This window comes from Chaetura pelagica, unplaced genomic scaffold, assembly GCF_000747805.2.
Source record: "Chaetura pelagica isolate M959 unplaced genomic scaffold, ChaPel_1.0 scaffold153, whole genome shotgun sequence".
Taxonomy (NCBI): Eukaryota; Metazoa; Chordata; class Aves; order Apodiformes; family Apodidae; genus Chaetura; species Chaetura pelagica.
In genome coordinates this window covers 1648175-1661664 of record NW_009952707.1, presented here as the reverse complement: position 1 = coordinate 1661664, position 13490 = coordinate 1648175, and the positions used below count along the sequence as shown (strand labels likewise).

Here is a 13490-nt window from a genome sequence, read left to right as displayed (position 1 = left end):
AGCTCTTATTAAAGAATAAAGCAAAACTGGATTTGAATATTCAGTTAATGGTCAGGAATTGGGATTTTTACAACTGTAACAGTAACACACAAGAGGCCACAACCACAAGTTCTGCTTTCTATGCTTCCTTGTGTGCTGCTTTAAGAATAAATTGAGCTAACCATCCACAGTAGCTTCCACTACTACATCTCTTCTGGTCATCTTTTAATTAGGCAAATGCTATTGATTCTCAAGTTCAGTTCTTAAACTTCAGCTTTTTCTGTTTTTTTAGAAGTTGCATTTTTGTTCTAATGTATGGCTGTACAAAATACCCTTGCAATCTTAGGCTGTGTGTGCAAAGAAGGGCAGATGCAGTGTTCAAGTGTTAATGACATCTGAACTACTCTTGTACATGTTTGCTCAAATGCTCAAGACAGGGCAGTGGCTGATTCCTCCCCTGCCCTCTGACAGTGTTGAGAGCAAACCTGGTTACACCACAGCTTGTGTTTTACTCAAAGAGGAAATGGAAGGAACTAGAAGGACATCATTGTAAATGGTGATTTGGAAGGGTGTTACTTCAGAATGGGAACATATCCTATTTTCTCACCATTTCATTGGTCTTAAGCTTCAAATATTGTTCAAGATGTCCTTAAATCTGTTTGCTCAAAAGCATTTTATAATTTCACCTGACATAAATTATGTATTTCATGTTTACAACATATCTGAACAATTTCTAGTGATGCTCCTCCATTGATACTTGAGCAAACTTCAGGCATTTACTCTGCCACTAGATAGTAATTTTTTTTCTCACCCCAGAGCTCTGTTATCTTCTTGTATCATTGTTCTTTACTTGTGGCTAAACTTTTCTGTTCTATTTGCCTAGTTAAAATGCCAGTCTCAAAAAGGTGGGAGTGGGATGTCTGTAAAAATGGCTTTTTCTTTCTGTGCCTGCACTAAATTATGTTTATCTTTTGCCTCTTGTGGAAGCATTAAACATTACACAAATAAATGATAAAAAGTATGGCTAGGGTTTGTGTGTGTGTATACCTCAATAAAATTGTAGCTGTTCAAAATCTCCACCTTTAAGAATAAAACCCTATGCAAATAACTGTTAAGAAATCTAAACCAAAATTAAGGTCTACCACATCATGAGAACTGAAAAAGAACCAACAGCAGAGATAGAGAATAAGCAATATTTAGAAGCAGGTAATAGCTTACCTAACTTAAAGGAATGCACTGTTAATGGAAACAAACAGAACCTGGCATTAAGCCCTGAGGTGAAATTGTATTGCAGGGCTGGCCCCACTGTCCCTTGGAGCCCTGGTTCCTTGCTCATGCAAACTGGGCATTAGAGTAGTCATGCAGCACCTCTTCCTGATCCTGGAGCCTCATCTTAACATTAAACAGAGTCAAAACAGATGAATTTGGGAGCAGGAAAGCAGTTCTGACACTCACAGTTGAAACAACTTAAGCAATACACAGAACAGCTTGATCTGACAAAAAAGAACACAACTAAGAAGCCAACAAGTGTCAAAGTGAAATAAATAGCTAACATCAACATACACATGCTGCTCCAGTCAAGATTACTTCTGAGGAAAAGGAGTTTAAGACAGATTGGTTTCTTCAGTAGGAAATGTAATAAAGGTTATATTGATGCAGAATGTGTCTTTCTGTACACACTATTTCTGTACACAAATAGCACAACAGTACAGATTAATCTGTAACTGAAGAATGTGTACTTCTCCCTCGTACCTCTCAAAGCACTAAATATCAGTTAAGCACTGCAGAGTGTGTATGTATATATATAAAAAAATAAAAGAGTGAGACACCAACACTGCTAATTCATTAATCATTAACTGTAACTAACAGGTACCATCTCATATAAAAATTATTTTTTGGACCGTATTAAATTTGGTTGGAACCACATTATCATGGAATCATAGACCCTTGTCTAAAAATTCCTTGTTCCACATACAATCAGATTCTAGAAGGGCAGGTTCCTGACTAATTTAAATTAATAAAAACACCTTGTATTTTTAAATAGCACCTTGAACCAAAGAAGAGTGCTCAGTTAGTTACCTGTTGAGTAGTAGTCTTTGATGCACCAGACTCACATTGGGCAAAGTTCCACCCAAGTTCACAAACTGGCAATTTTCAAAAGATTATTTCAGGCTTAAGAACCCACACCCAGTGTTTAATATTTTAACCTTGATAGGTTAGTGAGGTAAGTTAGCAATAAAGCTAGTGAAGTTAGCAATAGAAAAGGAATCACTTGCTAATTAACATCTTAGCTCAGATACAAAGAATCAGTCGTTCAATGGAATGTGGCTATCTGGAGATCATACCCTGCTGCTACCCATAGCAACAAGAGAAGAACTAGGCCTTAGAATCAAATACCTGAAGAAATGACAACTTAAAAAATTCCATTTTGAAATTATTAGTTTTAAGATCCCACTAACAGAAAGTAGAATTCCATCCACCTGCTTAAAACAGGTAAGGATAAAACTTCATAGTAAGCTGTCTTCATAAGCAGTTTAAAACCAGAAAACCCAAGAAAATAATTACTGTAATATTAAGTCACAATGTAATTAATTCCATTACAGAGCATGTGTATTCAGTGATTACAAAATTAAGAACACATATATACTGCCTCAAGAATTAAGGCCAGGCAGGTTAACATAAAGCTCCTTGAAGCTTTAAAGGAAAGATACATGTTAAATATGTCATTTTCCTCTAAAAAAAGAAACAAGTGCATTACATTAATATGGTGTGTAAACAGAAAACTAGTAACTATAAACATTTGTTAATTCCTCCAGTACACCTACCTCCTGGTATCTCTGTCAACTGGTAAGTTCTCCAGTTTTAATTTCCTGATCTGTTGATGAATTCCTCTTCCCTTTCTCACTTGGCTTTGAAATATTTGAATAGATAAAGTAACCAGAGGAAACAGTTACATTAATTTTATACTTCCAGTCTTACTGAAAAACAAGAAAAATCTGGGAAGAAAGAATACTCCAAACCTTCATATTCTTAAATTTGAAATACTATCAGAAAGACAATGGAATGACTTGAGGCAAAAAGGAAATCACACTTTGCTGAATAAAAATAAATTAAAAAAACACACCTTTCCCCAAAGAAACCTGCTTCTCAATACTGTACTGTGCAGAGTTGTTACATTTTTCCCATCATTGCAGAATGTTCCCATTCTTTGCATTGACAAAAGAAAACCAGAAGTATCACAGGAAGTCTTTTGGCAGAGCTGCATTTAAGCTACCTTGTTGATACCACACTGCAACATTTAAGTGACACCTGACTCACACTGGCATACTTTTTAAACACACCACCTGTACAATGGAATTGTATTTAGATTAAAATACAGTTTTCAGACTTTTGTGGTATTTAAGTCAAGACATTCCTTAAGCTTAAAAGAACTCTGACATTTTTTCCAAAGTAACTTTATTGCACAATTTATAAACAAAATTTAATATACGGGAATGTCCTTAACTATTAATACAATCTATAATATGTAAATTACAATTTCACATTAAACCTGTAAGAAATCTTAACACAAGAAAGTTTAGTTTATTCTAATGCCCCTACTAACAGCTATTCGCAGTAATTCCCATTTTCAAGGTCTGCCTTCTGAAACACATTGCCATGTCCCTGCCAATGGAATTCCTTTTCCAAAATTGTTTGTGAAATGTAGCACTTCAGACTAGATAATACCAATCAGTACTGAATTTCTAGTTTTTCAGTGTTAAAGTTCCTGTTATCCCATATAACATACAGTACGTATATTTTACAAGGCACACATTACAGTACCTACATCACAGCAGTGTGAATTACAGCAACTTAATTTAAAAAAAGCTGTACAGAATACAAAGTTTACTTTTTCACTATTTAAATATTTTCACTTTCATTTATATTGTAATTGCAAGTGTCGTTATGCTGCAATTAACAACCTATTTGCATAATTATAAAATTACATCTTAAGAAGTTCACGTCAGTTCTCAGCAGAAAGTCAACTTACAAAATGTCAGTTCAGAAGTACAATTCTTGAAATACTTGCAGAATAAAGTTAGCTTGAAGCTTTAATTTAGATGCTCTTTCCGTTCCAGTGATATAAAAAGTTTAAAAAATTCAGAGGGTATTTTCAAGTTTTGAACATGGACTAATGCAAGCTCAAAAAGCAAAAAGAAACCAAACTGGAGTATGGTTAGGAATATTTGCAAATATTTGAGTGGAAAATTTGTGACCATTAACTATTTTCAGCCCAAATGATAACTGTCTTTATACAACCAAACACTCCACACATTTTCTGAAGAGTATCTCTTTGATTAAAAAAGGATTAAGAAAGGGAAAAATAATTATAAGCTATATACATTATTAAATTGATTTTTCAACAGTTAAATACAGATTTACACACTAAGCCATACTGGCTTTTAGATGATATACACGAGAAAAGGATGTTGCTTATCTGTCCTAACGTCTATGACAAATTGGACAACTGTGCCGTAAGCCAAGCTCAAATGGGTGTCATATGCTATGCATGTTCCTTAACAAACTGAAGTGTAGTAGAGAAATTCTCAAGGTCTAGTCCCCAGTGTAACTAAAGTATTTTGTAGCCAGTCAAGAAAAGTAACCCAAATGTGCATATCTGCACGTGCACATGCTTTTTACTTCAGATCCTGTCTGTGATAAAAGACCTTAGACTTACGGCATCATCGAACTTTAACAAGTACAGTAATCATAGAATCACAGAATGGTTTGGGTTGGAAGGGACCTTAAAGACCATCTAGTTCCAGACCCCTGCATGGGCAGGGACACCTTCCACTAGATCAGGTTGCTCAAAGTCCCATCCATCCTGCCCTTTAACACTTCCAGGGATGGGGCTTCCACAGCTTCCTGTTCAGTGTCTCACCACCCTCACACTAAAGAATTTCCTCCTAATGTCTAACCTAAATCTCCCCTCTTCCAGTTTTGATCCATTACCTTTTGTCCTCTCACTATAAGCCCTTGTAAAAAGCCCCTCCCCAGCTTTCCTGTAGCCCTTTCAGGTACTGGAAGGCCACTATGAGGTCTCCCCAGAGCTTCTCTTCTCCAGGCTAACAGCCCCGATTCTCTCAGCCTGTCCTTGTAGGAGAGGTGCTCCAGCCCTCTGATCATCTTCGTGGCCCTTCTCTGGACTTGCTCTATGAACTCCATGTCCTTCTTGTGTTGGGGGCAGTCTTAAAGTAAGCAAGATTTATGCTGATACTCTTAAATGCTACACTTGAGTATTTCTCACTCAATAGCCTCAAGCTAAAGGAGTATTATTTGTCAATATATATTTAAAAAATCATTAGCTACAATAGCAGTTAATTTTCAAAACACTATTTATGTGTAAGAGGGTTAAGATGGGTTTCCCAAACACTATTTAGACTGCCTAAACTCAGCTCTTTAAGGATTCTGCTATACACAGAAATACACTGTTGCACTCCAATTGTAATATCCCTTTTCCCAAGTTGTCCCATGCGCGTCTCAACTGCAACATATTGAAGTGTTTCTCTCTGCTACATAGAAGCATATTACACTTGTAGATAAGAAACTACAGCACCCTTACTGAGATTATCACTTTGTAACTCTAAGTACACCTTATAACTCTGATTTCATCACTTCAAAAACTCAAGAGAAGCAGCTAAAACGATATTCAGACCAAACTACATCTTAACAGCCAATTCAAATAAAGTAATTCCGTTCAGATACGCCTAATGTTTAAAAACAATTTTGGCTGTTCTTGATCAAAAATCTGTAAAGAAACTGATTTACTTTTTTTTTTAGGATTGTGTATGAAACTCTTTAATGTTTCCAAGCTAATAAGACTATGCTAAATATAATATTTTAAAAAATATTCTGAGATAAAATCTTGTTAGATGTATAAAGGGAAGTGCACAAGTACATTTACAAAGCTGCCTACACTCTCCAAACCAGATTTAGAAGAACACTAAAACTCGTAACACATCAGATTGAAATCAGTATCTATAAGCACTAAAAGCAGCAATAACTGGTTACTCAGTAACAGGCAGTGGAACATCTTCAAGTGTCAGTAGTAAAATTTCAAATGAATAATCACTAGTGCTAACTCACCTTTATTCACATTTGCCATGAAACTAAAAGGGACTGCTTTTAAGGACAAGAACTGTGAGGTCAAGCCATCTGACATAGTTCATCTTCTGTAGCAGTATACTGGGATGTTCAAACAGCATTTAGAAGTTGTAATTGTGGCGCTATAAATGGCTTCATCTAGTAGTTGAACTGCTAATTAATATCAACAGTTGTTGTTAAAATAAACTCGGTTAATGATCAGAGAGTTTACTGGAAGTACAGATGAATAATGAAGACTGCACACACACATACTGGCTCCTATACCCCGTGTTTTAAAAATGCAGCGTAGAGGCACAGCAGCCAAGAAGAGAAGATGGACTGTGGAAGAACTGCAATGAGAGGTAAAAGCAGACTTTTATGAAAACAAAAGCTTCAAGTGCTTCTGTTATTATCAGCTTGTTGCCTGTTGTCAGGGTCTGTGAGGCTGGCCCGCCTCATCTACCATGTTAAGTATGTAAGTAGCCACATCATCTTCTGTAGGTGCGTCTGAGACCACCCAAGAATCACCTGCCCCAGTCACCTGCCGACGGCAGACAGGACAGCTTCTGTGACGGTCACTCCTGTTAGGAAGTCAGAAAAATTAGTATTTTTCATTGATGGCCAAAAAAAGCCAAAAGACCCGCCTCAAAAAGAAAAAAAACCAACCAACCAACCCAGTGAGATCTTGAAGAATGATCAGGTTAACTGGATCAAACCACAAATATATTTTTTGTTTGTTTAAAAACTTTTTGAGGAAGATTGGCCAACAGTTCTGAATGTGGGTCCATTCTTGGACAAATTTGGAGGAATGTTCCTCATAATCAAGCTTGTTCAGGTTAAACAGAGTAATACATCCAGCTACCTTTCCAGGCAGTTTAAATGGAAATCCATGGTCTAAACTAATTCTTGCTATCTTCAAACATTCAGCTGAGCTACTTCAGAAACCAGTCCCCATAAGCTTCCTATATAAAGAGAAAAAGGAACTGCTTTCCTGGGTCATTCAGCCCTCTCAAGTTTAGAACTGGTCCCTCAGGTTTTCATCCCCATCCAACAACTAACCTGGGGGTCCCAAACAACTATACTTCTGAACTGGGGGCCTCTGTTATATGCCTAGGTTAAGAAGAAATTAACCTTAATAATTGAATTTAAAAAAAAGAATGGTATAAGTGCAGTTGATTCATTAGCCCAGATTCCTCTGATAGCTGTTTTGCAAATAACTGAAAAGATAGTTCAACTTGCCTTCATATTTGCATAGTCTTACAAAACCATTTATTTTTTCCTTAAAAAGCATTCAATGAGATTATGTAAAGTATAACATGCCAGCATCAGCAAATATCCTGTCTTCTCTAGTTTTTAAGCAAGTAGTTCAATTGTACAAGAATAAAAGAAGAAATTACAAAACAAATGCTGAAAGCACCTTCACATCTGTTTTTCCAAAATGAAATTTTTCACAAGATGTCAGCAAATTCTGAAATGACTTTCCTTCTGCTGCAGTCTGATTTTACTCAAGTTTTTTATGTATCATAAGTACATTAGCTTGCCGAGATCTCCAGACATTAAATTATATATGGGAACTAAGGAATATTGCAGACCAAACGAAAAATGTCAGATAACCAGTACATATGATAAAACAATGAATATCTTTTAATATGGATTACCATTTATCAATGCATTTCTGGCAGAAACTGTGAGCACATGGTAAGATCAAATCAGCACGCCCATCCATGCAGATGCAACATTCCTCTTCATCTGTCAACTGTTTAACCCTGCAGAAGAGAAGACAATATTTTCTCCCAGGTAACTAAAAAGTTTTATATTTATGCCCTAGTACCTACACTAGTTACTACATTTTTCATAATAGTGATGGAGAGAAAGGAACACCTGTGCTTATCTGCAAGGAACTTGTAATGTTGTGAATGGACTAGTTACATCATCCCAGCCCATGTCAGCAGACATAGCCCAAAGCTACCAAGAAACAGCAGTAAGTTAGAACATGCATTTACTTTTTGTGTTGTGTGGTGCTTTTGGTGCTGCAAAGGGTTATGCAAATCCTTTTTGATATCAACAAGGAAGTGTGAGAAGTTGTAGCTATTACATGTCACATGACTGGGCAAAAGAACAGAAACACTGTTTACACTACAGGCAGAGGAAGAATCTATCTTCCTTTCAGAGAGTCAAGCTGAAATATTTCATCAGGAACTTTGTCAAGTTTCTGTGTACTGGCTTATATCTTAGATGAAAACACAGGTCAAGAGGATCGCTACTAAAATGCACATTCGCTAATTTCACATGCCATGAAAATGCCAAGAGTGAAACTGCTCATTAGATTGAAAAAGCTGGTTTTAGCCCACAATACACTCCTCACAATTGTTCCTTCAAATTAGGCCTCTCTGTCAAGCTGACTGGTACCACAGCTTTTCCAGTTAAGCTCTTAGGTGTTCTTGTTGGGGAAGAAAAAACACCAGAAGTTCAAAAATCTAATCAATTCCTGGGACAGAGATTTTATCTGTCTTCTCTTTTTTTCCCCCCAAATAATAGATGACTGTATCTAAAGTTCCTAACAGTAGTATCTTGAGTATTTGCATTATCAAGACTTCTCAAGCGTGAAAAGAAACAGGTAACCCTAGGCTTTCACTGTCCTAAGTAGACATGCAAAGTTCCCTAATTTTATAGACATAGCTCACTCCCAAGACAGCCATGTAAGTGTTCTGAAATTTTTAGGTTTTCCAAAAATCCTGATTTGGGAACCCCTTCTGTGACTTGGGGCACAGAGGTAGCATTCTAGAAAGAATGGCATTTCAGGAGATACAATCCACGTTTGTGACTATTGACCATTACCTTGGGAGCCTGGTATCTTGGGAGCTTGGCATCTTGAGAGCTTGTCAAATACAGAGTAATTTTTTAACTGCACAAATTAGCCAGCGAATGGACAGCAATTAACATGCTTTTGTTTTATCGTTCAGTAGGTCCTTGGAATTTCCTCTTCATTTACTTTTTGATAAATCACTTTAGAATGCTAGGAGGCTTTTCTTTTAGAATTACAGATGGTGATTTGCAAACAGTGAGGACAAAAGTTTACAACAACTATATTTTGATTAGCTCACTACGTTCTTTGGACTTGCCGCCTTTCATTTCCATTCCCCATGCAACTCTGAGTCCTAATTTTTGAGATTTGCTGATGTACATACAATTATACGTAAAATGGATGCTCTATTTATAAAGTTTCTTGAATTTAAGATTTCACCATAGAACAAAGTTTCTGAAGAAATGGTAAAATACAAGTGTGACAAACTAAGGAAATGCTTGCCTCTTCAATTTAAGAAAACATAAAACACAGATAGTTTGGAATGCTCTGAATAGGAAGAGGATGTTCTAGAGAAATGGGGTATTTATTCCAGTGGAACAACTTAACATAAGAATGAAAGAGAATATTTGCTATTTTTGGATAGTGACTGCTAGCTTAAAAATGTCTAAAGGTGAGAAGAATCTGGGCAAATGGGAGGATATAAATTTCCTCAGTGTAAAATACTTTAAGGTGCTTCAGCCTGTATTTTCCTTACTGATTAAAAACATGGGTAAGATACAAGCTAAATTCCAGCATATTAGTAGCCTATGAGAAAAGTATACACTTTTTTTGTTGCCATTATTTGTCACTGGTACTACCTCAAGCAATGAAGGCTACAAACACAAAGGATGCTCATCTCCCCTACCTCAAAGTCTGAAAATTGAAAAAGAAACTCACCCAGGAAACCTTGTATCTATTTATAGACTTCAGTACTATATGAAGTTGTTTTGCATAAGCATCTGTTTTTTGTTTTGTTGTCGTTTTTTTTTGTTGGTCTGTTTAAAGCAAAAGGCCATTTCCAGATACAAGTTTTAGTATAACTGTATTTATCTTTGAGAAATAGCAGGAAAATATACTTTCCCAAACATGTCCACAATTTGCTACCTAATTCTAGCATTTTAATAACTCAGAGCAGCCAATAATTTAAGATTATTTGTTCCCAAACAAGAGAAACAGGAAATCATATGAAAAGAACATAATCTGTAGTCCACTGACTCAGAAAAATCAATGGGCTATATCTGTAGAACAACATAAATTACCCCTTTCTCATTCTTTCACCTGGAGTGTGGCAGTTAACAAGCTCAGCAACTTATTCTATTAAAATAACTGGTTACTGGCTCTTCACTGGTTGACAAGAACTAAACCATTTACTACTTTTTCTTATAAAATCTACCTCTACCTCACTTAATGAGTTAGAACTCTGAACTAGTTAAAAGTAAGGAATTACTGGTAGCAACATTTCCACATAGAGAAAGGGTGACAGGCTTCTTGCTATTGCACTCAGTTTGAACTGAAGTTATTGCAGGTGTTGACCTCACTCTTTTGCCTTTCCTCCAGATAACAAAGCAGGTTGTCAACATGTGTGAGACAGTTCACATTTTTCCAGTCTTACAAGTTAAATTATTACTGTAATTGACGAGTTTCTAGTGGCAACAGATGGGAACTTTCACATGCCAAAATATAAAGAGGAAGAGAAAATTTAAGTAGAACAATAACAAAAATCTGTTTAAACAAACACTGTCAAAACCCCTAGATTTGTAGCTGCAGCCAATTCCATTTCCTCCTGTTTCCTTATTGAGGAGATTCAACATATACCGTGTTTAAACTAGAATTAATCATTAAAACAATGTTTTGAAGCTAAGGTATGGTAGCAACAACAGAATTTCACTCCAGTACACTAGAGCTCTCCTGGGAGAAGTGAATGTGTGCTATTCATACTTGTGATGATACAAAGTCTGTACCTGCCAAAAGCATGCAGTTTCGATCATAAGGCATTTGTAGTTGAAGTTTTACACATAATTTCCAAAATATTTACGTTGTAACTGTGGTCAGAAGCTAGAGTGCATCAAAATACCTTCCCATCCACAAGCTGGCCTGACAAGATGACACAGACATCAAACTCTCAGCAGCTTCTTCAGCAGTACCACTCTGTGCAAGCACTCCTGCTGCTTGACTGGTGATATCTTTATAAAGTTGAACAAACTGATACAAGTTCAAGATTCGGGAAGCTTCCACGATGCCACTTGTTTTATTTATCTTAAGATATAAGAATTGATAACAATTACATATCAGATTTTTACTTGACACTACTCAAAATTCTTTTGATGCACTGCGATTCTCATAGCAGTAGCCAACTTCCCAAGAGTCTATCCCTCCATTAGCAAGTTGCAGTCTGCTTCAATAATAGTTACGACCTCCAAACACAGCTGTTTCATCATGAGGAACCACCACAGTCAGAACTAGATTTTTCGGGCAAGACAATTACCAGCACTGCTCAATTGGATTAAGTCATGAGTAGAAACCTCATGGCTAAAAAAAAAGCACTAAACTTAGAACAAATAACAGAATAATCTGTAATTTCATGTTTGAACTTAAAATAGCCTACAGTGATGGCTGTCTTAATAAAAACTAAGAGCAAACAGAAAATTACAAACTGTCTGCTTCAAACAAAGCTTGAGAGTTGGCTTGGTTGAAACCACATTTTAAGATTGATCAGTGGATTCAGGACAATATAAGTGTGTTATTTGATAGCATACAGAGGAGAAAGACCTCTCATTAGAGAGAGCCAACTTCATAATTTTTCTCATGGTCTTCAAAGTAAGTTATATGTTCAGCTTTTAGATGGGCTATCTAAGGAAATAGTTACACTATTTCAACTAATAATGCTTGGAATTTCTGTCTAACTTAACCACTATCAAGCCATATAGTTTCCAGTTTGCTGTCCTGTTTGATTACCATGGCTTGACCTCACAAATCAGATGCATTTATAACTAACGGGCTGTAAGTGCACCATTGGAAGATATAATTCCTTTAAACCTAGTTTAAAACAGAAAATGTTTTTGTCACCCTGCTTTTTTGCAAAAACTTAGAATTTAGACGTATTTTATCTTAAATAGTATCATTGAATACATCATCTGTATAAAAATATATACTCAAAATATATGTAGCAAGTGTTGGATTTTACCAATAGAAGTGACAGTCCCCAAACACCTGTTCACAAAACCCCCACCAAATTAAAATGTGCAACAATCTTACTTTAGTACATATTATCCGAACGATCACCTTCCAGAAAGCAGAAGCATCAGAACCAGGCTGCACTTCAAATAACAGATGTTTGTCTTGTCCAGAAGCCAATTTTTCAGTACTGAAATAAAGAAACATCAGTTTTACATCATGTTTTAAAGATGCAAACCTCAGCTATTGTTCACCTATGTGCTCTTTATCCTTGAAGAGGTATTAGCAATTCTGCCCAGAGACATGAAATTAAAGTGTAATGACCTTCTTATCATGTCATTAAATATAAAATGCACAGGCTATTTCACTTTAAATTGCAGGGTAAACTTCAGAAAATTATGTGCAAGTGTTTTGATCCAAAATCAGCAAGTGTCCTTTACAGACATTTTAACTTGTATATATCTTTCACTGTTTATTAAAGTAATCATACCATCTTTTGGTCCAATCTAAAAATATTATTTCCTTACTATGTATGTAAAAAAAACATGCAAGTACCATAATATGCAGATGACACGTATTTTTGTTAGTATATATTAATGAGGCAGACAGGTGAAAGCTTCAGGTGACCAAGAGATTTTTGGGTGTTTTATATTTTTTAAAAATGGAACACAGACTCAAAGGTCTATTCCATAAGAATCAGAACAAGCTATGTTAAATTCAGGCTTAAGTAAACACTGCAAAGAAATTGAAAAAAACCTCACTTGAACAACAATGATATTTTTGAGTTGATTATACTGAGATATGCTTAAATTCTCAGGCAAAGCATAAAGTAATGTTCTTTAAAATGCATTTATGTGTCTACCTAGAAGACAGCTATCTGTTCTTGACGGTCATTCATAAAAGTATGACACCGTATAAGATAATTTCTAAACTGATTATGAATCACATTGTAGTTAAATATTCAACACTATCAAAAGCCACACACTACAAACTCCTTTTCAGCCTTAATTTTCCACTTCTTATTATTTTATACCATAAATACTGGGTAAAGATGACAACTCTGCTTTTTGTTAATTTCCTTTTAGCATTGATGTACCAGTCAAACAAAAAGCAAGCTATGAAAAATCTTACTTCTGCAACCTTTTGGTGGGGATTACCTTGATCACTGGTTGCAGTAGTCTCATATTTAATGAGGAAGAGCATTCCATGCCCAGAGAGGTGGGAGAAATGGTCACAAACAGTTCTGTCTCAGGACCTACCTTCCTAGTATATCTGTACTTTATAGAGCTCATATTGCTAGTTCCAACCAAAAGTGATGGGCAGAGAGGAAGCCGCATTGCATCTTTAGGTGGTTGGCAGAGAGGGAAAG

The 13490-nt window shown here is 36.0% G+C and overlaps 1 protein-coding gene across 1 annotated transcript in view; it reads right to left on the bottom strand.

Annotated features, from left to right (window-relative positions):
- Positions 1–6361: 6361 nt before the first annotated feature.
- RNF141 (ring finger protein 141) overlaps positions 6362–13490 on the bottom strand; it is a 7879-nt gene continuing 750 nt past the window's right edge. The window contains exons 2-5 of the mRNA XM_009994244.1: positions 12203–12311; positions 11022–11203; positions 7761–7868; positions 6362–6683 (exon numbers count right to left, since the gene is read on the bottom strand). Coding sequence (XP_009992546.1) covers positions 6533–6683; positions 7761–7868; positions 11022–11203; positions 12203–12311 — 550 coding nt within the window. The 3' untranslated portion in view covers positions 6362–6532. The remainder of the gene's footprint in view (positions 6684–7760; positions 7869–11021; positions 11204–12202; positions 12312–13490) is intronic.